At 44.3% G+C, this 27,321-nt stretch overlaps 1 protein-coding gene across 1 annotated transcript in view; it reads right to left on the bottom strand.

Moving 5' to 3' along the window:
* Nucleotides 1-6,149: 6,149 nt before the first annotated feature.
* Nucleotides 6,150-27,321, bottom strand: part of CYTH3 (cytohesin 3) — a 262,694-nt gene continuing 241,522 nt past the window's right edge. Inside the window, exons 12-13 of the mRNA XM_063934469.1 lie at nt 22,938-23,092; nt 6,150-11,054 (exon numbers count right to left, since the gene is read on the bottom strand). Coding sequence (XP_063790539.1) covers nt 10,982-11,054; nt 22,938-23,092 — 228 coding nt within the window. The 3' untranslated portion in view covers nt 6,150-10,981. The remainder of the gene's footprint in view (nt 11,055-22,937; nt 23,093-27,321) is intronic.

Here is a 27,321-nt window from a genome sequence, read left to right as displayed (position 1 = left end):
AATTAGGTAAGGGCTTTTATAGGATGAAGCCGCCAATTCTGAGACACGCCTGGCTGAAGCCAGGGCCAACAGCATTACCACTTTCCATGTGAGATATTTTAAGTCCACAGTGGTGAGTGGTTCAAACCAATGTGATTTTAGGAACCCCAAAACTACATTGAGATCCCAAGGTGCCACTGGAGGCACAAAAGGAGGCTGTATATGCAGTACCCCCTTGACAAACGTCTGAACTTCAGGAACTGAAGCCAGTTCTTTCTGGAAGAAAATCGACAGGGCCGAAATTTGAACCTTAATGGACCCTAATTTTAGGCCCATAGACAGTCCTGTTTGCAGGAAATGCAGGAAACGACCCAGTTGAAATTCCTCTGTAGGGGCCTTCCTGGCCTCGCACCACGCAACATATTTACGCCAAATACGGTGATAATGCTGTACGGTTACATCCTTCCTGGCTTTGATCAGGGTAGGGATGACTTCATCCGGAATGCCTTTTTCCTTCAGGATCCGGCGTTCAACCGCCATGCCGTCAAACGCAGCCGCGGTAAGTCTTGGAACAGACAGGGTCCCTGCTGGAGCAGGTCCTTTCTTAGAGGTAGAGGCCACGGGTCCTCTGTGAGCATCTCTTGAAGTTCCGGGTACCAAGTCCTTCTTGGCCAATCCGGAGCCACGAGTATAGTCCTTACTCCTCTCCTTCTTATGATTCTCAGTACCTTGGGTATGAGAGGCAGAGGAGGGAACACATACACTGACTGGTACACCCACGGTGTTACCAGAGCGTCCACAGCTATTGCCTGAGGGTCCCTTGACCTGGTGCAATACCTGTCTAGTTTTTTGTTGAGGCGGGATGCCATCATGTCCACCTTTGGTTTTTCCCAACGGTTCACAATCATGTGGAAGACTTCTGAGTGAAGTCCCCACTCTCCCGGGTGGAGGTCGTGTCTGCTGAGGAAGTCTGCTTCCCAGTTGTCCACTCCCGGAATGAACACTGCTGACAGTGCTATCACATGATTTTCCGCCCAGCGAAGAATCCTTGCAACTTCTGCCATTGCCCTCCTGCTTCTTGTGCCGCCCTGTCTGTTTACGTGGGCGACTGCCGTGATGTTGTCTGACTGGATCAGCACCGGCTGACCTTGAAGCAGAGGTCTTACTAGGCTTAGAGCATTGTAGATGGCCCTTAGCTCCAGGATATTTATGTGAAGTGATGTCTCCATGCTTGACCACAAGCCCTGGAAATTTCTTCCCTGTGTGACTGCTCCCCAGCCTCTCAGGCTGGCATCCGTGGTCACCAGGACCCAGTCCTGAATGCCGAATCTGCGGCCCTCTAGAAGATGAGCACTCTGCAACCACCACAGGAGAGACACCCTTGTCCTTGGTGACAAGATTATCCGCTGATGCATCTGAAGATGCGACCCGGACCATTTGTCTAGCAGATCCCACTGGAAGGTTCTTGCGTGGAATCTGCCGAATGGGATTGCTTCGTAAGAAGCCACCATCTTTCCCAGGACCCTTGTGCATTGATGCACTGAGACTTGGCCTGGTTTTAGGAGATTTCTGACTAGTTCGGATAACTCCCTGGCTTTCTCCTCCGGGAGAAACACCTTTTTCTGGACTGTGTCCAGGATCATCCCTAGGAATAGAAGTCGTGTCGTCGGGATCAGCTGCGATTTTGGAATATTGAGAATCCAACCATGCTGGCGCAGCACTATCTGAGATAGTGCTACCCCGACTTCCAACTGTTCCCTGGATCTTGCCCTTATCAGGAGATCGTCCAAGTAAGGGATAACTAAAACTCCCTTCCTTCGAAGGAGTATCATCATTTCGGCCATTACCTTGGTAAAGACCCGGGGTGCCGTGGACAATCCAAACGGCAGCATCTGAAACTGATAGTGACAGTTCTGTACCACAAACCTGAGGTACCCTTGGTGAGAAGGGTAAATTGGGACATGTAGGTAAGCATCTTTGCTGTCCAGAGACACCATATAGTCCCCTTCTTCCAGGTTTGCAATCACTGCTCTGAGTGACTCCATCTTGAATTTGAACCTTTGTATGTAAGTGTTCAAGGATTTTAGGTTTAAAATTGGTCTCACCGAGCCGTCCGGCTTCGGTACCACAAATAGTGTGGAATAGTACCCCTTTCCCTGTTGTAGGAGGGGTACCTTGATTATCACCTGCTGGGAATATAGCTTGTGAATGGCTTCCAATACTGCCTCCCTGTCTGAGGGAGACGTCGGTAAAGCAGACTTTAGAAAACGGCGAGGGGGAGACGTCTCTAATTCCAATTTGTACCCCTGAGATACCACCTGAAGGATCCAGGGGTCCACTTGCGAGTGGGCCCACTGCGCACTAAACTTCTTGAGACGGGCCCCCACCGTGCCTGAGTCCGCTTGTAAAGCCCCAGCATCATGCTGAGGACTTTGCGGAGGCGGGAGAGGGCTTTTGTTCTTGGGAACTGGCTGTTTGTTGCAGCCTTTTTCCTCTCCCTCTGCCACGGGGCAGAAATGAGGCGCCTTTTGCCCGCTTGCCCTTATGGGGCCGAAAGGACTGCGCCTGATAATACGGCGTCTTCTTAGGTTGAGAAGCTACCTGGGGTAAAAATGTGGATTTTCCAGCAGTTGCCGTGGCTACCAGGTCTGATAGACCTACCCCAAATAACTCCTCCCCCTTATAAGGCAATACTTCCATGTGCCTTTTAGAATCCGCATCACCTGACCACTGCCGCGTCCATAAACCTCTTCTTGCAGAAATGGACAGCGCGCTAACTCTTGATGCCAGTCTGCAAATATCCCTCTGTGCATCACGCATATATAGAAATGCATCCTTCAAATGCTCTATAGTCAGTAATATACTGTCCCTATCTAGGGTATCAATATTTTCAGTCAGGGAATCCGACCACGCCAGGCCCGCACTGCACATCCAGGCTGAGGCGATTGCTGGTCGCAGTATAACACCCGTGTGAGTGTATATACATTTTAGGATATTCTCCAGCTTTCTATCGGCAGGTTCCTTTAGGGCGGCCGTATCAGGAGAGGGTAGTGCTACCTGTTTAGACAAGCAAGTGAGCGCTTTATCCACCCTAGGGGGTGTTTCCCAACGTGCCCTATCCTCTGGCGGGAAAGGGTACGATGCCAATAACCTTTTAGGAATTATCAGTTTTTTATCGGGGGAAACCCACGCCTCATCACACACTTCATTTAATTCCTCGGATACAGGAAAAATTACAGGCAGTTTTTTCTCACCAAACATAATACCCTTTTTAGTGGTACTTGTATTATCAGAGATATGCAATACATTTTTTCATTGCTTCAATCATGTAACGTGTGGCCCTAGTGGAAGTCACGTTTGTCTCCTCATCATCGACACTGGAGTCAGTATCCGTGTCTGTGTCTGCCATTTGAGGTAACGGGCGTTTTAAAGCCCCTGATGGCGTTTGAGACCCCTGGACAGGCACAAGCTGAGTAGCCGGCTGTCTCACGTCGTCAACTGTCTGTCGTAAAGAGCTGACACTGTCACGCAATTCCTTCCATAAGCTCATCCACTCAGGTGTCGACTCCCTAGGGGGTGACAACTCTATAATAGGCAACTGCTCCGCCTCCATCTCATTTTCCTCCTCCAACATGTCGACACAATCGTACCGACACACCGCACACACACAGGGAATGCTCTGATAGAGGACAGAACCCCACTAGCCCTTTGGGGAGACAGAGGGAGAGTATGCCAGCACACACCAGAGCGCTATATATAGACAGGAATACCACTATAAAATGTGCTTTTCCCTTTATAGCTGCTGTTAGTATCAAAACTGCGCCAAATTAGTGCCCCCCTCTCTTTTTTACCCTTTTCTGTAGTGCAGGACTGCAGGGGAGAGTCAGGGAGACGTCCTTCCAGCGGAGCTGTGATGGAAAATGGCGCCCGTGTGCTGAGGAGATAGGCTCCGCCCCCTTCTCGGCGGCCTTTTCTCCCGCTTTTTGGTGAGTTCTGGCAGGGGTTAAAATACATCCATATAGCCCTGGGGGTTATATGTGGTGTATTTATGCCAGCCAAGGTGTTTACATTGCTGCTCAGGGCGCCCCCCCCTAGCGCCCTGCACCCTCAGTGACCGAAGTGTGAAGTGTGCCTGAGTAACAATGGCGCACAGCTTGTTGAAGACTGATGTCTTCTGCCGCCGATTTTTCCGGACCTCTTCTTGTTTCTGGCTCTGTAAGGGGGCCGGCGGCGCGGCTCTGGGACCGAGCTCCGAGGCTGGGCCTGTGTTAGGCTACTGGACACCATTAGCTCCAGAGGGACCGAAGAAGCCCAATCCACTCTGCACGCAGGTGAGTTCGCTTCTTCTCCCCTTAGTCCCTCGATGCAGTGAGCCTGTTGCCAGCAGGTCTCACTGAAAATAAAAAACCTAAAACTAAACTTTCACTAAGAAGCTCAGGAGAGCCCCTAGTGTGCACCCTTCTCGGCCGGGCACAAAAATCTAACTGAGGCTTGGAGGAGGGTCATAGGGGGAGGAGCCAGTGCACACCAGGTAGTCCTAAAGCTTTACTTTTGTGCCCAGTCTCCTGCGGAGCCGCTATTCCCCATGGTCCTTACGGAGTTCCCAGCATCCACTAGGACGTCAGAGAAATATATATTTGTATATTTTGCCCATGTTTTAAGTTCTGTCTTGCATTTTTCCTCGTTTATTGACGTTTCTTCATATTATTGTTTTAATCAGGATAAGATTCTGATATAAATATTTTATATATATTTTTAGACATACCCCTGATGAAGTCTTAGAGTAAGACGAAACGCGTCGGGTTATTTGTTCATAAACATCAAATCTCCGAATTGTCAAAGGAGGAATCTATCAAAGTTATTTCAACTGGTCCTCTGTACTATATGGTGTTATCTGCAAGAAGAGATACTATACCGTTTTGTATCATTGCTTTTAAGTTGTAATAAATTTTACATGGAACATGTTAAATGTGGTTTTATGCTCACGAATTAGGAGTAAATATCTTAGGGAGACTGCTGTTTTTCTCCATTGAATATTGGGTGGAAAAACAACCCAAGTGCACCCATTCCTCTACTGGCACATATTTGTATCTTTTTAGTCCCTCCTAACAAGGGACTTAGTGGAATTTGGCAGCCTTAACCCAATCCTTTCTCACTTTCTGTTTAATAGCGCAAAAGGGAGAGTATCTGTTCTGTGTATGTGTGTGTATGTGTATATATATATATATATATATATATATATAAAAAATCTTTTTTCTTTTAGACCGTGTAACGTTAAATAAATATCTTTTTTTATCACAACCCATTACGTGTACTGTTGAACATATTTATTCGAAATTCCCTTGTTCAGATTGACACCATTGGTCACTTGTACCCTTATCCTCCACTGCCAAAATATATATATATATACATACATACATACATACATACATACATACATACATACATACATACATACATATAATCTGTTCCTCGCATCCTCACATATTCCACACAGGTCTAGTACAAGAAGACCAGCACACCACCAAGCAGCAAAAAATGAAAAGTTTTAATGCAGAAATAGCATAGTCAGGCCTGTTATAGCAAGTTGCTTATACTCATCAAGCTTCCATAGGATAAAGTCCATAAGTGAGTTCACAGCCATACCTATGGCCCGTTTCAGTTGTCAAACCTTCATCATGGGGTCAGCCGAAACGGGCCTTAGGTATGGCTGTGAACTCACTTATGGACTTTATCCTACGGAAGCTTGATCAGTATAAGCAACTTGCTATAAAAGGCCGGACTATGCTATTTCTGCATTAAAACGGTTTTTCATGTGTGGAATATGCGAGGAACGGATTGTATATGCCAGAGGTTCCCAAACACGGTCCTCAAGACATCCCAACGGTCCAGGTTTTAGGTATATCCATGACTCAGCACAGATGGTTAAATCAAACGGAGGTGCTAATTAAATCACCTATGGCCAAGCATGGATACATTTAAAATCAGGGCCGTTTGGGTGCCTTGAGGACCGCGTTTGGGAACCTCTGGTATATGGTCTATTTGACCTGGCACCCATGAACTAATACTTGGAAGTGTGTGCGATTTATTTCTGATAGATAGATAGATAGATAGATAGATAGATAGATAGATAGATAGATAGATAGATAGATAGATAGAAAATGAATCCGTTGCGTTTGAACAATATACGTCTTTAATTATATTCCAAGAAAAGGATCAGTATTTGCAAATATTTTTCCTGTAATAGCTTGTCTTGAGTTTATATACTCTGAAAAGATACATAATTCTTCATGCAAAGAATCAGGTTTACATTTTTGCACATAAGCTATGTAATATACAACTGTACAATATTTACATTTTAAAATTAAATTTTACTGCTAATAGAAACATTCTGGATTTACTATAAAATAAATAAGAGAATGATACGCACACATTTCAATGGTAACCTTGGTCTATAAATGACCTAATAGCACAATTAGGGTACATAGAAATGAAAGTTACTCAGTATGCATTGCTGTACATTTGAAACATAGATCACATCTGGAAAATACAAAGGTTGTATTGTAAAAGCACAAAACTGTTTAAACTACTTTTAAAAAGTTACCGATCTCTGTTTTCGGAGCACAAGATTTAGACCAGCTGAATCTTGGAAATATTTGCTATATTTATATATTTTTGCAAGGTTAAATAGCAGTCTCCAGACTTTTTTTTTAATGGAAATCTGAAAAAAAAAAAAAAAAAAACCCACAAAAGCTGGACAGTGCCCTGTAAAAAAATAAAAATCGCACAAAATGATAGGAAACTGCAAACCTTAGGAATCATAGTTATGGGAAGTCACAGTAAACCAAGGTCAGCATTTTCCTTATTTAAACCCCCCCCCCCAAAAAAAACCTATTCTAGATCACTCTTCCTCATCGTGACTTGGCAGACGCCATTATTTTGCACCTTAAGTGCCCACTGCAAAGCAGATACCTCAGTGGAGCTAACTGCATCCCTCTGTGGAGTTTATGAGCCTGACTCAAAATTAGACGCAAAGCACCTGCATCTGTGTTTTTACACACTGCACGAGTCCGAGGCATAGAGATATGTCCTTTACACTTTTGCCGTGTTGCGCCAAAAGGCTCTACTCAGCTCGCCAGGTCCAATGCGACTAAGCTTACGCTTAGAGTTTTATTTGTTTGAATATACATCTTAGTGACTGCGATGCGGCAAGTCCATTTCACGAGACTGCACGAATTCATTTGATATACGACACTTGTATATCTGTGTACAAATAAGTGAATCTGTATATGAAGTGCTATGATGCAGCAGCTTTTTTTTTCACGCCAAGTTCCACTGCGCTTCATCTGCGACTTGGTACATATTTAAAACTAATTCCTGTGCGCAGACCACTGTCTCTGGTACAGGTTGAGTGTTGTTTTGCTATGTCTGTGGCGCAAATAAGCCTGGGCGTGAAGACGGAGTTGTGGGCTATTTAGAAATCAGCGTACGCAGAGATCTGGCAATTTCATGCAGATGCCTCTTGAACCAAGAATTAAGCTAGATGGATCAGGGTGGTGGTGCCGCCACATAGAGGCCGTTCTGAATACGGGGGAAATCCAAAACTATTTTCAGGCACACATTTGTGGAAACAGATGCAATATGAATCAAGCCTTATAAGAGCAATAACATAAACCTGACTATTGCTACTTAAAATGGCAGTGCCAATTTTGTGGTCAGACCTAAAATTCATAAATATGCCATCTATTAATTCACTGGAAACGGTTTACATCGATGTATGAGGCACACTAAGAATTAATAAAATTAGGTCAGATCAGCAAAATGGCTTCCTCCACCGTGTGTAGGCAATAGATGCACTATAAACAGATGTGGCAGTCCCTTTAAGAAGGACAATATTGTCCATTTATTACTCATACTATTAACCATTTACAAGGTTCCTTGTAGGACCTGGAGAACATTGATATGTGGTCACATGGCTCCACAAATTGCAGAGCAACCACTATCTGCCAAGTTTTTAAGCTCACTAGCCGGTAACTCTCCATGTAGTAATGAAGTTTTAAGTAGTTAGATTTTTAATGTCTTATATAATACAATTTTATCAGTTTATTTTGTTAGATATCACAGTGTAATGTCATTTTTTTTTGTTTTAGATTCATCATGATGCCACCCATCATCAGTGTGTCACGTGCATACGGTCCCCCCACCTGTACATCTCTGGTCATTCAGTCTGCCAAATCTAGAAGAGTTTTAGAGAGACACTGTCAGGGTCCAATCACACAGACCTGGTAGTTTAGGTGACGGACTGCACAACAATGAAGGCACTTACCACTTCCAGGTCGCCTGATACCCCCCACTGACATGCCAATGAAAGTCAGAAGAAGATTTGATCTTATATTCTTTAGGATTGCCATGATCAGCGGTTTGCTACACAATAGAATGCCATCTGAAAGTTTAGCATGTGTGTCAAGTTTATTTAATCTTAAATTGTAATATCAATAATGAAACCTTCCTCTATGTGGCATCTACCCACATAGTAATAACAGGAAGCAACACAAGATAATATAACAATTAAAGGCAATAAAACTCTTTCAAAGATGGACCAGTTATATATCAATATAGTGGAAGAAGCCATTTTGCTGAGCAAAATGGAGCCTAAGTTCATTAGAGAAAGAGACATCGCTAAGGCGTTATAGGCACGAGGCGCATTCTGCTAGATATTGGTTCAGCTCACAAAATGGCTGCCTTCAGTGTGCGTAAGTTATGGGTCCATTTTAAGGCTGCAATGAGCTTGGAACAACCACGTCTTTTCATAATGCCAGCTTTCCATCCTTTATCCCGTCTTGGCATTAATGTAGGCATCCCGTACCATGAGAAACAACGATCATATTGTGCACTTACAGAGATCTCGGTGTTCCAACACACTTCTGTAGTAATGCCCATTATCAAATCTACATATTACACAAAAAACAGGGTGACGTTTATAGAAGGACTTACACATAACACAGATCAGTATTTGTAACAGAATATCCACAGGCTGTACTGGTTAGGACAGGTCTATACAATCAAAATGAATATAAGGTCCCAGGATACATTTTATATATTTCACTTTAGACGGGAGATATGGGGCAATAAAAGATTTGAATCCCGCCCATTAAATATAAAATTATAAATGTCATTTTCTAGCACATTGTACTTTCAGCCAAAGCTGCACATTGCTTGTAGGTGTCAATTTTCTGAAGTCCATCTCCTACTACAAGCATCATCTCCGGAGGTTATTCAGGACTGTCACCACTTCAGTGAGCTCTGCTTTATATGAAAGGCTAATTCCATACAAAACTAAAAAGGTATTACTGGCTGGAATTCAGAGTGCTAAAATACAATGTGAAATGTTATTTACTTGCATTTTATCACTCATGCTCACAGATCACTGCTTGGGTAGGGTTTGTCAAGAGTTGTCAAAGTCCCTCCGTTTTGATTTTCTCAGTCACACAAATGGGGAGGTGACTTGACCACCTAACACTGTAGTGTGAACCAGCCTGGCTGAGCAGGTAAGAGGAGCTCCGTTATGACCTGTAAATGCAATTTATAGAGTGCAACTAACCATAGGAACTTCTGTGCAGCGGAACCATGAGACCATCTCCTCAAAACAAACTTGGAGGCATTGATAATAAACATCTATTTGCTTAACATTTTTTTTCTTTTTTACATAAAATTCCACTCTTTAGTGATGCAAAGAAACTATTTTTAACAACAACATTCAAAATGTAACAATATGAGGCCCCATAGCAAACACTGGTTACAACCATACACTGTGAGATCATTGCATATAGGCAGTCCTATATACCTTTTGCATTATGCAGAGGGAACACATAAGTATATCAGGCCTCTGTCTCTATACAATATTTTACATTTTTCTACCAGGGTAAAGTCACACATGGCTGAATAACGCCATCTGGGCCTGTCTGCGTCTGAAGGAGTGACTAGAATAGGAAGGGGCATTTACTGCCCTCAGGCACCTGGTCTCTAAAAGACATTAGCGATTCTGATTGTTTAAGGCAGAATTTGTTGTCTTCTTCTTGTATTAAACACCAAACCACTTGCTGCACCATACCACATACAGAAGACAAGTGCGAATGGAGATCACCATCCTATTTCTCACCAACGCTTCTAGGTACAGCACTGTCATTTCTTCTTCACGATGAGCAATGAGCAGGCACAATTGTGTATTCCCCCTGCTAACAACCAATATATGTACAGTCAATATAAGCTGGTGCTACTATATATATATATATATATATATATATATATATATATATCAATCATTTCAAATCTGTACAGCAGAAGCTTTAGCTTATAGATTTTCCATTCAGTGACGACACCAGGATTCAGAAACTAGCTACGACAAGTTTATGCTTTGCTGCTGACGCAGCACAATACCCTTGAGAGGTTATACCGACACAAGCTGCTTACAAGGAGAAAGTCAGGATAACGGTAGCAAACACGACCAACATGTTATGGCTGCATCTCGCCAGGTCTACTTGCCTTCAGTACCATCTGCGCAGCTGCCTTTCTATCATATACTTTAAGGATTAAACATGAACTCAGACAATGACTATAGAGAGTTAGTGTTTTTGGTTGCCACTTGCAGAGGAACGGAGCTATTTACATTGTGACAAGGAATCATTCTTACGAGAAGGTAAGAGGGTGTGGAGTCTTCAAGTTTACAATGTCTAGAACTCAAATTAAATTAAAAAAAACATATATATATATGAACAATCAAAAAAAAAAAAACAGCCAAAACACTGTAGCAGTCTACAGATAATACAAAACGTAAATTCTGCGTTGATATCACCACCATATGGCAGCTATCCTCACTGCAAGTAATGTGTTTGAGGCGGCCAGGGGAGATATCGGTAGTCCAGGTTAAGGTTGGTCCTTCGAGCAGTACCGTGAGTAATACTTTCCAAGACTTTCTTCATGAGTTGCACAAAGAGATCTTCGGTTATTTCTTATTAGCGATCCTCCTCTTCCTTGTTGCCAGCATGTCATAGAAGGGATCTTTGCTAATGCTTGCTCTACAGGAAAGTACACAAGTATTAATTTAAAAAATAAAAGACTGAAAAGCGCACATGAAAAAAGTGGTGTGGCAAGTTACACATAGACATCAATGAAGTAAGGGTCCTACATGAGACCATAGTCCAAGCCTGGCCAACCTGTGGCTCCCCAGCTGTTGTGAAACTACAAATCCCAGCATGCACTGATACAGTTTTAGCATTCCCTAATAGCAAAACTGTCAGGGCATGCTGGGACTTGTAGTTTCACAACAGCTGGAGAGCCACAGGTTGGCCAGGTCTGCCATAGTCTAACAATTCATTGGGCATGATGGAATTTCATGACTGTTGGTTCAGCCAACATGTTTGTGTTCTATTGGAATACATTCCTATATATGTAGAATTCGCCAACAGATGGCGCTCCAGTACAGTTTCTGCATTTGGTTGCAGTACACAGAGTCAATCACTCATTCTTGGACTATATCATTCTTCAAATAACAGTTGGATTTTGTGGCTGTATTTAAAGAACTGGAGGTCTATTTACTATGCCTTGGAGAGAGTTGAGAGATAAAGTCAAACAATGACAGTAGCTGATTGGCTGCTACTTTTATTTTATACTGAAACTATATTTTAAGAGATTCCCTTGTAGTAGTAGTTCTGTGAAAAAATGCCGGCCTGGGACAGAATGTTTTATTATCTACCTGACCATATAAAAATTATACTGTTACCAGTACATAACTAAGCTACTCCATGTCAAGCAAATTTCCAGAACGCACATAAGTGCACACTTAAACAAATCCTTATGGTATTGTCCACAGGGCAGCACTCTATAATATGGCTGAAAAAGCAAAGATTACAGGTGCAGTTATCAAGGGTCAGGATGAAAACATTAGTACCCCTTTCAGCAAGGGCGTAGCTACCATACATGCAGGGAGTGCAGCTGCTGTGAAGCACAGAGCTGAGAGGGCCCACCTTCCCAGTTAAAGTTACATGTGTTATATACATTTTTTGCCATTGGGTCCTTTCAAACATTTTCCTTGGGGCCTGCAATATATCTAGGTATGCCCCTGGACCTGCTCATTGTAGTGTTGCATAAAATGAACTGTAGGGCATTTTAATGTTATATAATATGAACCAGGGCACTGTACTGAGGCATAATATGAACCGGGAGCACTATACTGTATATCATAATATGAATTGGAGATACTGTGCGGCATAATGTGTACTGGCAGCTCTGAAATGTGACATAGGGCGAACTTAAGCACTACTGTGATTCACAAAAGAAACTAGGGCACTACTATGGGGCAGAACATTAAATAAGGCTGTACTATGGTTCAGAAAATAAACTAGGGCACTATTATAGGGCATAAAATTCACAACTGCTGCAGAGAAGTGTCTCTCTAGAAGCATTGGGACGGGGGGCCCTTCAAAATGTTGCTATGGGGCCCACAAAGTTCTGGCTACGCACCTGCCTTTCGGACTTACGACCCAGGAAATTACCAGGTCTATTAGCCAGCAAATTCCCAGGTTTTGGCCCGAACCTGGTAAAGGGCAGGTTTGTTTCCTTCTGCACTTACCTAAATCCAAGGTTGATGCACATTCACTTACAAAAACCCTGGATTTTAAAGTAAGTGTAAAAAGGGTATTTAAAAAAGGGACATTAGTAAGGAAGGGCTGTGATGACAGAGATTCACACCTCTAAGGCCCAGACCGTACAGCTTCTCAGGATCTCCTGATACATAATTATACTGTACTTTGCAGGAATCTATGATCTGCATACTTTCTTTGTTCTATGGTATAGGATTGCCACCTAGGAACAGCTGGTTGGCTTGGGTAGCAAGCATCGTGATTCTCAGCTGAAAGGCAGGGGACTGACATTTTTCCACCGCTAACCTGCAGACACTAACAGTGACCCTTGAGAATAATGTTGGTACACTTCTGGGGGGGGGGGGGGGGGGGGTTGAGAAATAAGTGGTGTAAGGAAATTATTAAGGTATGGTAAACTCTTGTTGCAAATGCTAAAGCTAAAAGAGAAGTCAGTGTCTTAGAAATATACATACATGATAAAGAAGCCAGGGTAGTCAAAGAGAGGAATGGGAATCTGTTATTGTTCCTTTCTATGTCCTGCCAAATGGTCAAAGCCTCCATGTAAAGGAACATTAAGAGATTTACCCCATTCTGTTTATGCAGGACAAAGCAGTCATATTGTCCAGAGCATTTTGTGTTTTGGTTGGTATAAGAGATTAAAAAGTTATTTTCTCAGCTCTCACGTCTAAAGTACTTATATCAAATCTATTTTCTTCCCCTGACCATTCTCCTTGTACAGCTCTGTGTTGGGAGACATCTTCCTATCCCAGTGGAGACACATCTGATGCTATTGTGTAAAATCAGAGGAGGGTCTAACAAAGGCCTGTAATTTAGAACTGGTAATGAATCCCAAGTGGATATCTCCCATATGACATAGGAGGACAGGTAAACTATGCCTGACTAGCGGTGACAGGTTTGTAAAAAACTTGAGGAGCACTTGTGAGTTCCTGCATAGGAGAGAACCATGGAAGAACGCTGAATGAGAGCTATCATTGTCCCAGTTAGCACCGCTAACTCATTGTGAGAAATTGTGGCTTTTGCAAGAAAGTCAGAACCAAACTATGTATCACTCACAGATTCTCTGGAGGAGTCAGGTCCCATTATTTAAAGCATATACTGGAAGAATTGGTGCTTTATCAGTAGTCACAATTAGGGATCTTGCCTGCAGAGGCTGTTGTTCTGCTGACAGCGGTATTATGGCAGTTTATGGTAAAGGACAATTCTATTACAAAAGATAAGGTCATGTCCCTGTGATATATAATTTTTGCTATTGGCCAATTGTCCATGTACACCACTCGCTAGACTCCATGCAGGTGGAAAGAGGAGCTGACTACTATTGTTCCAATGGACAATGTATAAAGGTGTGTACACACGGTGCGACAGGGTATCGCAGCTGATATTGACTATGGGGTATATGCAATTGCGGTCGAATTGCAGAAAATGTCGAAAAACGGGTCATTTTCGACACAAAAAGCCTGTCGAATTTGATTCGACAATGCAATACAGTACTTTTCGACAAAAAACCTGCCTTTTCATTGTCGACTTTTGGCAATTTGACATATCTGCAATGTTAAAATGCGGCTTTTCGACAAAAGTATATTCAATTGAAGAATGTCGATTCGACAACAGTGCTTTTCGATGGTCATTTCGTCAATTTCATGCCGTCTCATTTTCCTGTCGTGATCTAATAACATTTTTTAAAAACATGAATTTTTTTGTGCTTTTTTTTTTATTGCTAATAGCATATCTATTTATATTAGAAGGGATTATCTACTTGGTTTGTCCTTAGGAGCCACAAGTATTATTTAATCGATTTTTTAAAAGATTTTTTTTTTTACTAACTACAATAATGTGGAGAGATCAGTGCATGTTTTTAGGTTGGAAGGGGTGTGCAAGTGTTAAAATTCCTGAAAAAAAATGCGTGGGGTCCCCCCTCCTAAGCGTAACCAGCCTCGGGCTCTTTGAGCCGGTCCTGGTTGTAAAAATACGGGGGGGGGGGGGAATGACAGGGGTTCCCCCGTATTTTAACAACTAGCACCGGGCTCTGCGTCCGGTCCTGGTGCAAAAAATATGGGGGACAAAAGACGTTGGGGTCCCCCGTATTTTTCACACCAGCACCGGGCTCCACTAGCCAGAGAGATAATGCCACAGCCGGGGGACACTTTTATATAGGTCCCTGCAGCCGTGGCATTAAATCCCCAACTAGTCACCCCTGGCCGGGGTACCCTGGAGGAGTGGGGACCCCTTAAATCAAGGGGTCCCCCCCTCCAGCCACCCAAGGGCCAGGGGTGAAGCCCGAGGCTGTCCCCCCCATCCAAGGGCGGCGGATGGGGGGCTGATAGCCATGTGTAAAAAAAAAATAATATTGTTTTTTGTAGCAGAACTACAAGTCCCAGCAAGCCTCCCCCGCAAGCTGGTACTTGGAGAAGAAGCACATAAGTGCTATGTAAGTGAAGTGTGATTAAAATAATACAAACATATATACAAAGTGATAAGGAAACCCCTAATTTTCACCTGTGTGCTGACTTGGGGTAGCCGACCTGTGCCGACGTGATGGGGTCCTGCACCCCGGACCCATACCTAGTATTAGGGACCCCCAGTGACAGAGACGCCTTGCCGTTCAGCCCTGGGGGCTTAACCCTATGGGGTATATGCAATTCCAGGCGAATTGCGGCACTTTTTCGCCTGTTTTTACATTTGACACAATTCGACCGTCGAATTCCGGACGGAATTCGACATATTCAATAAAAAACGAATTAGACAGTCCCGCTGTCGAAAAACTGGCGATTTGACGGATTTTGATTAGATTTTTAATTTTTTTTAAAAAACCCGGAAAAAAATTGCGTGGGGTCCCCCCTCCTAAGCATAACCAGCCTCGAGCTCTTTGAGCCGGTCCTGGTTGCGAAAATTCGGGAAAAAAATGACAGGGGATCCCCCGTATTTTAACAACCAGCACCGGGCTCTGCGCCTGGTCCTGGTGCAAAAAATACGGGGGGAAAAAAAGAGTAGGGGTCCCCCGTATTTTTTGTACCAGCACCGGGCTCCACTAGCTGGACAGATAATGCCACAGCCTGGGGTCACTTTTATACAGCGCCCTGCGGCCATGGCATTAAATACCCAACTAGTCACCCCTGGCCGGGGTACCCTGGAGGAGTGGGGACCCCTTCAATCAAGAGGTCCCCCCCAATCAAGGGGTCCCCCCCAGCCACCCAAGGGCCAGGGGTGAAGCCCGAGGCTGTCCCCCCATCCAAGGGCTGCGGATGGGGGGCTGATAGCATGTGTAAAAATGAAAGAATATTGTTTTTGCAGAACTACAAGTCCCAGAAAGCCTCCCCCGTAAGCTGGTACTTGGAGAACCACAAGTATCAGCATGCGGGGGGGAAACGGGCCCGCTGGTACCTGTAGTTCTTCTGCAAAAAAAATACCCAAATAAAAACAGGACACGCACACCGTGAAAACACAACTTTATTTCACACATGCCGACACATACATACTTATCTATGTTGACACGCCGACTCTGGCCACGTCTCCAATGTCGACGAATCCGGGGTACCTGAAAATAAAATTATACTCACCTGATCCAATGTCCGGTTCGTTTACTGTAATCCACGTACTTGGCAAAACAAACATACGCATTTACCCGAACCAGACGGACTGAAAGGGGTCCCATGTTTACACATGGGACCCGTTTCCCCGAATGCAGAGACCCCCCGTGACTCCTGTCACAGAAGGTCCCTTCAGCCAATCAGGAAGCGCCACGTCGTGGCACTCTCCTGATTGGCTGTATGCGCGTCGGAGCTGTCAGACGCGCATTGCACAGCCCCCTCCATTATCTTCAATGGTGGGAACTTTGCGGTCAGGTCACCCGCGGTCAGCGGCTGACCGCGGGTAACCCCACCGCTGACCGCAAAGTTCCCACCATTGAAACGAATGGAGGTGCTGTGCGATGCGCTGTCTGCCAGCTCAGACGCGCATAGGGAACCAGGAGAGTGCCACGACGTGGCGCTACCTGATTGCCTGAAGGGACCTTCTGTGACAGGAGTCACAGGGGGTCTCAGCATTTGGGGAAAGGGGTCCCATGTGTAAACATGGGACCCCTTTCAGTACGTGTGGATCGGGTAAATGCGTTTGTTTATTTTGCAAGTACGAGGATTACAAATATCACTGGACACCGGATTTAGGCGAGTATAATTTTACTTTCAGGTACACCCCGTGGATTCTACTTGGACAAGTGGACCGAACGTCGTGTCAACATAGGTAAGTATGTGTGTGTGTCGATATGTATGTAATAAAGTTGTACTTTCAAGGTGTGCGTGTCCTGTTTTTATATGGGTATTTTTTTTGCAGTAGAACTACAGGTACCAGCGGGCCCGTTTCCCCCCCGCATGCTGGTACTTGTGGTTCTCCAAGTACCAGCTTGCGGGGGAGGCTTGCTGGGACTTGTAGTTCTGCTGCAAAAAACAATATTCTTTCATTTCACAAAAGGCTATCAGCCTCCCATCCGCAGCCCATGGATGGGGGGGGGGGGGGACAGCCTCGGGCTTCACCCCTGGCCCTTGGGTGGCTGGGGGGGGGACCCCTTGATTGAAGGGGTCCCCACTCCTCCAGGGTACCCCGGCCAGGGGTGACTAGTTGGGTATTTAATGCCACGGCCGCAGGGAGCGGTATAAAAGTGTCCCCCGGCTGTGGCATTATCTGTCCAGCTAGTGGAGCCCGGTGCTGGTACAAAAAATACGGGGGACCCCTACTCTTTTTGTCCCCCGTATTTTTTGCACCAGGACCAGGCGCAGAGCCCGGTGCTGGTTGTTAAAATACGGGGGATCCCCTGTCATTTCCCCCCCCGTATTTTGGCAAACAGGACCGGCTCAAAGAGCCCGAGGCTGGTTATGCTTAGGAGGGGGGACCCCACACATTTTTTTTCTGATTTTTACCCCATTCCATAAAAATAAAAAATATTTTAAAAAAAAATATATAAATAATACTTGTGCCTCCTAAATAGACAAACCAAGTACCTAATCCCTTCTAATATAAATAGATATGCTATTACCAATAAAAAAAAACACAAAAAAAACATGTTTTTAAATTTTTTTATTAGATTCCGCCAGAAAAGTGTGGTGGATTGAAAATGACGGATTTACTGTCTAAAAGCACTGTTGTCGAATTTACAATCTTCAATTGAATATACTTTTGTCGAAATGCCGCATTTGTACCATTGCAGAAATGTCGAATTTGACAAATGTCGAATTTCAAAAAGTCGAATTTGGAATGGCCGTTTTTTGACGAAAAGTACTGAATTGCATTGTCAATTTTTTTTTTGGGGGCGAAAATGTCCCGTTTTTCGACATTTTCGGGAATTCGACCGCAATTGCATATACCCCTATATCTGCAGATATACGTAACTAAGATCTCTGTATTATCTTATCATTATGTAGTGTTATTTTTCACTCAGTGTGCATTAGGGATAACAATATGTTTTTTCTTGCACAGAATTACCCCTCCCTTTAGGCACCTGAGTGACATCACAATCTGATTGAGCAGCTTGCCAATAAATGTCCAATAAAACTGTGACATGCTGTTTAGATATGTATTTTGGGCATACTATTAACTAGAGATGATCGTGTTCCCGTTCTCCGAGAATCGGACCCACCCAAACTTCACTATCCGAGTCCGGATCATAGTCCGACTCGGAGTTTCCCGCCTAACTCGGATCCCAAAACGAGCAAAACGTCATCATCCTGCTGTTGGACTTTTGCTGGTTTTGGATTCCATAAAGGTCCCGGTGATCAGCGCCATTTTTACTCGGGCTGTGTAGAGTGCACTGAACGGACGTGTCCGTCTCAGTGCTGGGTTGTGGGTCGTGGGCGTGGGGCTGCTGTAGGACTGGTGTATCAGTCCAGGGGTGCTCTGTCTGTCGTTAAGTGGTGTATCTGACAAGGGGAGATCTGTCCATAATCAATGTACATCCAGGTGCTCTGCCCCAGTGTTAAAGCAAAAAACAGTATTCTGGGTGTACATCCAGGGGCTGGTGTGTCCTAGTGTGTCCACAGTATCAGTCCAGGGGTGTTCTATCTGTTGTCTGGTGGTGTATCTGACAAGGGGTGATCCCTCCATATACATCCAGGGGCTCTGCCCCAGTGTTAAAAAACAAAACAAAACCCAGTATACTGTATGTGTACATCCAGGGTCTGGTCCGACTCCTATCAGTATCAGCCCAGGGATGCTCTGTCTGTCATCTGGTGTATCTGACAAGGGGTGCTCTGTCCACCTAGGAGTGATCTGTCCGTACATCCAGAGGCTCTGCCCCAGTGTAAAATTAAAATAATAGAAGCTAAACTGCCTAAAATATAATAAATAAATAAATAATAATAAAAAAAAAAATATAAAAAAATATATATATATATATATATATATATATATATATATATATATATATATATTTTTTTTTTTTTTTTTTTTTGTGCTGTTCCCCAGTGTACTATACGATTTGATTTTTTTTTCATAATTACAGCGACACTGCCGGTCAGACTGCAGTATATTATTATTTCATACTCATACATGTACTGTGTGACACTGGTGAAGGTGGTAACACAGTAATATATTTTCGTACTCATCTCATACACATACTGTGTGACACTGTTGGTGAAATTAAACCACAGTGTTTGATTACTATTCTTAGTGGGTGGGAGGGCTCAAAGGCTATTCCATCTTGCACCTGTTTTCTTTGTATTATGTGCTGTTTGGAGCATTGCTGACTGTCTTGTGTAGACGACAAACATTTGTATACTTTATTAAACTGCCACCCTGTCTGCTACTGCAGTGCCATTCTGTTGTCTAGATGTGCCATGTTGGAAGTTTAAGTGCCACATTTTTGTGCCGCCCATTGTTGTCGCTTAGCTTAGTCACCCAGCTACCTCAGTGCAACCTTTTGGCCTAAACTGGATGAAAACCATATTGTGAGCTGTGAGGTGATCAAAATTGACTGGAAATGTGTGGAAATGTTAGAGGTTAATAATATTGTAGGAACAAAAACAGGCCCAAATTCTGTGATTTTAGCTGTTTTTATGATTTAAAATAAAAATAAAAAAAATACAGATCCAAAACTCACAAGGGAGGTTTTGGCAAAATAAATACAGATCCAAAACATGAAGGTAATACAGATCAAAAACAAGAACCCAAAACCGGCGCACATTTCTACTTTTAACACAGACATCGTTCTTGTTCAGTAAAAAGAGAATGCCATGCAAAGTCTCCATACGGAATCTTATGGTTTTTGAAAAGCTGTTTAGCACATTTAATACTAGTCTGAATGACACATCTGAAGTTATTTATTTTTTGATAGGGAAGTTTTGACTGATCAGCTATTTAAAAGTGGCACTGCAAACTATTTTATTCTGGTCAGAGAACTATTCGCAAGATATCATTCAGGCGGGGCTGCATCTAAAAGTATATGTCTTTGATGAGAAATCAAATTAATGATAAGTTTCCAAAGTTTTTGCCTACTACAGGCAATATCAGGGAACTTTGTGTCTGTGCCTGAGCTGGCATCCCTGTGAGGATTTATTTATTTTTTCGTGGGAACATCTGTTTTGAATATGTGCCTACCTCAGAAAATGTCTCATTACGATCAGAATCCATTTTAACTCAAGAGTCTGAGGGATTATTTATTTCCTCACAACTAATACCTGAGGAGGATGATAACACAGTGACAAGCCTTTATGTTTTTTTTCAGTATGATTGAGCCTGCTACAGTCAGAGGCGTAAATATGCGACATATCTGACAGAGACCAGCACTGTGAGGGAGATGTACAGGATTATAGCGGCACGAATCATGCTGCTATAGCACTTTCTGCTTCCCCTCATTACCGAGGCGAAACAGGAAGGAACATCGACAAGATGTATTAACATCTTGCCTGCTGAAGTGGGGAAATTAAAACTCCCTCCTCCGTCGATCCCCGCCTGAGCACACAGCGCATCACCTTAGTGCACCTGACTGTTTATGCCAGGCCTGGCCAACCTGTGGCTCTCTAGCTGTTGTGAAACTACAAATCCCAGCATGCCCTGCCACATTTTTATTAGGGAATGCTAAAACTGTGGCAGGGCATGCTGGGACTTGTAGTTCCACAACAGCTGGAGAGAGACAGATTGGCCAGGCCTGGTTTATGCATTTCCCTGCATATCGGCGTGCTAGCTAAAAGATAATAGCACTGATAAGGACAGCAATACATGGGTGGGGGAATACATGGGGAGAAGCAGTATCCACGCATATAACGTGCGCTGATGTCACTCCTTCCCCCCATAACGCCGTTTCATACATGTCCCCCTGTATTTTCTATCCTCCATCTCTGAAAATGGGACTATGAAGACACAGCTGCTCCAATTCCTTCCTTAGACCCACACCTACCCACATAAGAGGGACTTGAGGATTATTCAGTATGGGAAGGACCAGCAATGGGTTCATGATGAAAATATCCTTTAATCAAATTTTGGATCTCCACTTAATGCCAGCTCCGGGCACAGGTACTATGCCAGCTACGGGCAATACTGTTCTGTCTGCTCTGGACAGGATATATTTGCCTGCTACTGGCAGTTCCAGGAAATGTTAATATAGATTTGCCTGTACAGGCGTCCCTGTATTTATTTATTTTTTATAGCAATATACTTGCATTAAAATGGAGAAAAACAGATGATTGGAGCAAAGTTTTACCTCAGAATCTGAGGTAAAATTGTCCATCAGGTATTATGGCTGAGGGATTTCTCACTCCCTCTGAAAAATAGTTTTCTCAGATGAAGTAGTAGTGGTCACTGACAGACGTTGCCAAGGTTTTCTATGCCCATTTCAACAATATGAAGGAGGAACAGTGGGACAGTCAGAGAGACTGAGACAGCATCCTCCATCCTGGAGAGAATACCTGCCTCAGTGACCAGTAGCCCCACCCCCAGCTGCTAGTGTGCGTGTGACCTGTGCACAACCTAGCCTGCTGGGCAGCTGCAGACTCATTATTAAGCTGGTTACACACTAGCGGATATATCAGCAGTTCAATTTAATGGCCGATATATCACAAGCCTTTCAGCAGGTGTGTACTCCTAATATGTCTGTGTATGACATCTTTCACATACATATCACGTCAGTTGTGGAGTACATCTGATGACCGATATATCTTCAAATATATTAGCGCAGCTGGCTGTGTGTACAGGTGGTCGACGGACCGCCTGTACACTTGCTGCCAGGGGTCAACATCACAGATGGGCGGGAAAAATCAAATGCCTGCCCAGCTGGGTGTCCTGACAGACACGTAGAGCAGCCGATCAGTAAGTGTGTAAACTTTCCTGTATTGGGCGCTCAGATGGCGGGTCTGCCGACATGTCGGTCAGGTGTGTGCACAGCTTTAGTGTCGGCAGTTAGTGATGGAGAAATGTAACTCCCCTGCCTGTAAAATACCGATGCTTGCTACCCAAGCCCATTAGCCGCCGCTAGGTGGCAATCTCCCGAAAAACAAAAAACATAAGTGATGGTAATATATTCTTGTAAATAATATCTGGATAAATGGCTAGTTCTGATATCAAAAGTCACCAATAATTAGGTAACATTAAGAAATATAATGCACCCCCCTTTGTATACTGAAATGAATAATAGAAGCCCCTCGGATTTAAGGTATAAAAGCACTTCTATTACAGTCCTGCTTGAGACTTTCATTATCCATGTACTTTACAATAAGTAGTGTATTATCCCCATTGGGGGTTCAGTATATTTTGTTGAGAATCACAATGTTGACAGTTATCACATGTTCAGAATGTCCACAACAAAAACTTTGACCTCAATAAAATGTCAACATGTTCAAAGTGTCGACAGTCAAAATGTTAACAGGTACCTAATGTTGACACCTAACTTTAGGTCTAACCATAAACTTTATATTGTTGATATTTTGACCGTTAATTGTGTTAACATTTTAACTCTTTTGACATTAAGACATTGAACACTGTGATTGTCGACATCATGACTATATCCCCCAAATAGAATAGAGCAGTGATTCTCAAACTCGGTCCTCATGACCCGACATGGTTCACGTTTTCGATGTCACCCAGCAGCTGCACTGTGTATCACAAACGGTCACATTTTAAAAATCTACAGGTGACCTGCAAAACATGAACCGTGTGGGGTCCTGAGGACCGAGTTTGAGAACCTGTGGAATAGAGTATGAATGGTGCTAACCGGAAACTCTGGGAATAGGCGAGCAAGGATCGGTTAGTAAAGGATAATTTAGAACACAAGGAAGGTTGTGTATGATCTGTGGTAAAATGCATCCAGTGACGATGACTTACTTGATGGACTTTATCCATTCTTCCTTCTCTTCAGGAGTCGGTGCAGATATTCTGTACACAACATGGTTTCCTTCAACCACTCTCCCATCAGCTTCCGTTTTACAGGCCTTGATAACTTGTCCTTTGTGGCTTGGATTAAATAGTTCAAAACAATTCTGAAAAAAAATGTAGACACCATCAGTATTCTGCGCGGAGGTCAGCACATAAGACGCCAGTTACATAAATAATCTTTCTCACAGTATGACAGAATATACAGATATCCTCATAACCAGCACACAAATGACTGTGGTACCACTGTGTTGTGTTCTCTATATCACAATACACCTCTAGCAACCCCCTCCATCCTGATAAATCCACTCTTTGCTTCCATACACATAGGACTATTACTCAATGGGAACATTGCATTTGAGGGTACAAAGTGGTTCAGTATATTTTGTCAACGGTTTACAATGTCGACATTCATTATGTTACATGACTATGTTAACAGTCACTGAAGAAATGGCGACATGCTAACAATGTCAACAATCAGTGATGTGGTTGCTCCCGCCGTTGCGGCAGTAAGTGCTCTAAGCCAAACTGTAACTCTGCGGCTGAAGTAAATATCGCAAAATGTTGGTGTTTCGACGTTTGTCAACATTTACAATGTTGACATTGTGAATATACAAGTTTTGAAAAAAGAAAAGGTAAATCAACTATAGTAGCAGCACTCTTTCCCCTCCACAGGAGGGGAAAGAGTGCTGCTACTAAAGTTGATTTACCTTTTCTTTTTTCAAAACTTATATATGCACATTTAATCAACCAGCAGCACCATGTATATGTGCGTTATGTTGGAACATAAATTTTGACAACATAAACGACAATGTCATCAATATTCCCTGTATCAATAAAAACTCTGGTGCGGGAGCATCTTTTGTTTCAAAAGACATTGTGAACATGTCGACATTTTGTAGATGTCGACATTGTGAGAATCAAGTAGTGTGTGTGTGTGTGTGTGTTTGAGGGAAGGGTATATTTGTTTATTTTAACACCCCTGAAAATAAGAATTTACTTACCGATAATTCTATTTCTCGTAGTCCGTAGTGGATGCTGGGGACTCCGTCAGGACCATGGGGATTAGCGGCTCCGCAGGAGACAGGGCACAAAATTAAAAGTTTGACCACTAGGTGGTGTGCACTGGCTCCTCCCCCTATGACCCTCCTCCAAGCCTCAGTTAGGATACTGTGCCCGGACGAGCGTACACAATAAGGAAGGATTTTGAATCCCGGGTAAGACTCATACCAGCCACACCAATCACACTGTACAACTTGAAATCTGAACCCAGTTAACAGCATGATAACAGAGGAGCCTCTGGAAAGATGGCTTCCAACAATAATAACCCGATTTTTGTAACAATAACTATGTACAAGTATTGCAGACAATCCGCACTTGGGATGGGCGCCCAGCATCCACTACGGACTACGAGAAATAGAATTATCGGTAAGTAAATTCTTATTTTCTCTGACGTCCTAAGTGGATGCTGGGGACTCCGTCAGGACCATGGGGATTATACCAAAGCTCCCAAACGGGCGGGAGAGTGCGGATGACTCTGCAGCACCGAATGAGAGAACTCCAGGTCCTCTTTAGCCAGGGTATCAAATTTGTAGAATTTTACAAACGTGTTCTCCCCTGACCACGTAGCTGCTCGGCAGCGTTGTAATGCCGAGACCCCTCGGGCAGCCGCCCAAGGTGAGCCCACCTTCCTTGTGGAGTGGGCATTTACAGATTTTGGCTGTGGCAGGCCTGCCACAGAATGCGCAAGTTGAATTGTGCTACAAATCCAACGAGCAATCGTCTGCTTAGACGCAGGAACACCCAGCTTGTTGGGTGCATACAGTATAAACAGCGAGTCAGACTTTCTGACTCCAGCCGTCCTTGAAATATATAAATATATTTTTAAGGCTCTGACAACGTCGAACAACTTGGAGTCCTCCAAGTCGCTAGAAGCCGCAGGCACCACAATAGGTTGGTTCAGGTGAAACGCTGATACCACCTTAGGGAGAAACTGACGACGCGTCCGCAGTTCTGCCCTGTCCCAATGGAAAATCAGATATGGCTTTTGTACGAAAAAGCCGCCAATTCTGACACTCTCCTGGCCGAAGCCAGGGCCAGTAGCATGGTCACTTTCCATGTAAGATATTTCAAATCCACCGATTTGAGTGGCTCAAACCAATGGGATTTGAGGAATCCCAAAACTACAATTGAGATCCCACAGTGCCACTGGAGGCACAACCGGGGCTGTATATGTAGTACTCCTTTGACAAAAGCTTGGACTTCCGGAACTGAAGCCAATTCTTTCTGGAAGAAAATCGACAGGGCTGAAATTTGAACCTTAATGGACCCCAATTTGAGGCCCATAGACAATCCTGTTTGCAGGAAATGTAGGAATCGACCCAGTTGAAATTCCTCCGTCGGAGCCCTCTCCTTCAGGATCCGGCGTTCAACCGCCATGCCGTCAAACGCAGCCGCGGTAAGTCTAGAGGTAGAGTGCACGGATCCTCCGTGCGCATCTCTTGAAGTTCCGGGTACCAAGTCTTTCTTGGCAAATCCGGAGCCACGAGTATCGTTCTTACTCCCCTTCGCCTTATAATTCTCAGTACCTTGGGTATGAGAGGCAGAGGGGGGAACACATACATTGACTGGTACACCCATGGTGTTACCAACGCGTCCACAGCTATTGCCTGAGGGTCTCTTGACCTGGCGCAATACCTGTCCAGTTTTTTGTTGAGGCGGGACGCCATCATGTCCACCTTTGGTTTTTCCCAACGGTTCACAATCATGTGGAAGACTTCTGGATGAAGTCCCCACTCTCCCGGGTGGTGATCGTGTCTGCTGAGGAAGTCTGCTTCCCAGTTGTCCACTCCCGGAATGAACACTGCTGACAGTGCTATCACATGATTTTCTGCCTAGTGAAAAATCCTTGCAGCTTCTGCCATTGCCCTCCTGCTTCTTGTGTCGCCCTGTCTGTTTACGTGGGCGACTGCCGTGGTGTTGCCCTACTGGATCAACACCGGCTGACCCTGAAGCAGAGGTCTTGCCAGGCTTAGAGCATTGTAAATTGCCCTTAGCTCCAGTATATTTATGTGAAGTGAAGTCTCCAGGCTTGACCACACTCCCTGGAAATTTCTTCCCTGTGTGACTGCTCCCCAGCCTCTCAGGCTGGCATTCGTGGTCACCAGGACCCAGTCCTGAATGCCGAATCTGCGGCCCTCCAAAAAGGTGAGCACTCTGCAACCACCACAGAAGAGACCCCCTTGTCCTTGGAGACGGGGCTATCCGCTGATGCATCTGAAGATGCGATCCGGACCATTTGTCCAGCAGATCCCACTGAAAGGTTCTTGCGTGGAATCTGCCGAATGGAATCGCTTCGTAAGAAGCCACCATTTACCCAGGACTCTTGTGCATTGATGCACTGACACTTTTCCTGGTTTTAGGAGGTTCCTGACTAGCTCGGATAACTCCCTGGCTTTCTCCTCCGGGAGAAAAACCTTTTTCTGAACTGTGTCCAGAATCATCCCTAGGAACAGCAGACGTGTCGTCGGGCTCAGCTGGGATTTTGGAAAATTTAGAATCCACCCGTGCTGTTGCAGCACTACTTGGGTTAGTGCTACACCGGCCTCTAACTGTTCTCTGGATCTTGCCCTTATCAGGAGATCGTCCAAGTAAGGGATAATTAAGACGCCTTTTCTTCGAAGAAGAATCATCATTTCGGCCATTACCTTGGTAAAGACCCGGGGTGCCGTGGACAATCCAAACGGCAACGTCTGAAACTGATAGTGACAGTTTTGTACCACGAACCTGAGGTACCCTTGGTTTGAAGGGCAAATTGGGACATGGAGGTAAGCATCCTTGATGTCCAAGGACACCATAAAGTCCCCTTCTTCCAGATTCGCTATCACTGCTCTGAGTGATTTCATCTTGAACTTGAACCTTTGTAAGTAAGTGTTCAAAAGATTTCAGACTTAGAATAGGTCTCACCGAGCCGTCCGGCTTCGGTACCACAAACAGCGTGGAATAATACCCCTTTCCTTGTTGTAGTAGGGGTACCTTGACTATTACTTGCTGGGAATACAGCTTGTGAATAGCTTCCAACACCGTCTCCCTGTCGGAGGGAGATGTTGGTAAAGCAGACTTCAGGAATCTGCGAGGAAGAGACGTCTCGAATTCCAATCTGTACCCCTGTGATACTACCTGCAGGATCCAGGGGTCGACTTGCGAGTGAGCCCACTGCGCGCTGAAATTCTTGAGACGACCCCCCCACCGGACCTGAGTCCGCTTGTAAGGCCCCAGCGACATGCTGAGGACTTTTCAGAAGCGGGGGAGTGCTTCTGCTCCTGGGAAGGAGCTG

Source organism: Pseudophryne corroboree, chromosome 7 (assembly GCF_028390025.1).
Source record: "Pseudophryne corroboree isolate aPseCor3 chromosome 7, aPseCor3.hap2, whole genome shotgun sequence".
Taxonomy (NCBI): domain Eukaryota; kingdom Metazoa; phylum Chordata; class Amphibia; order Anura; family Myobatrachidae; genus Pseudophryne; species Pseudophryne corroboree.
Note: the sequence above shows the minus strand (reverse complement) of the source record. Positions and strands in the feature narration are given on the sequence as shown.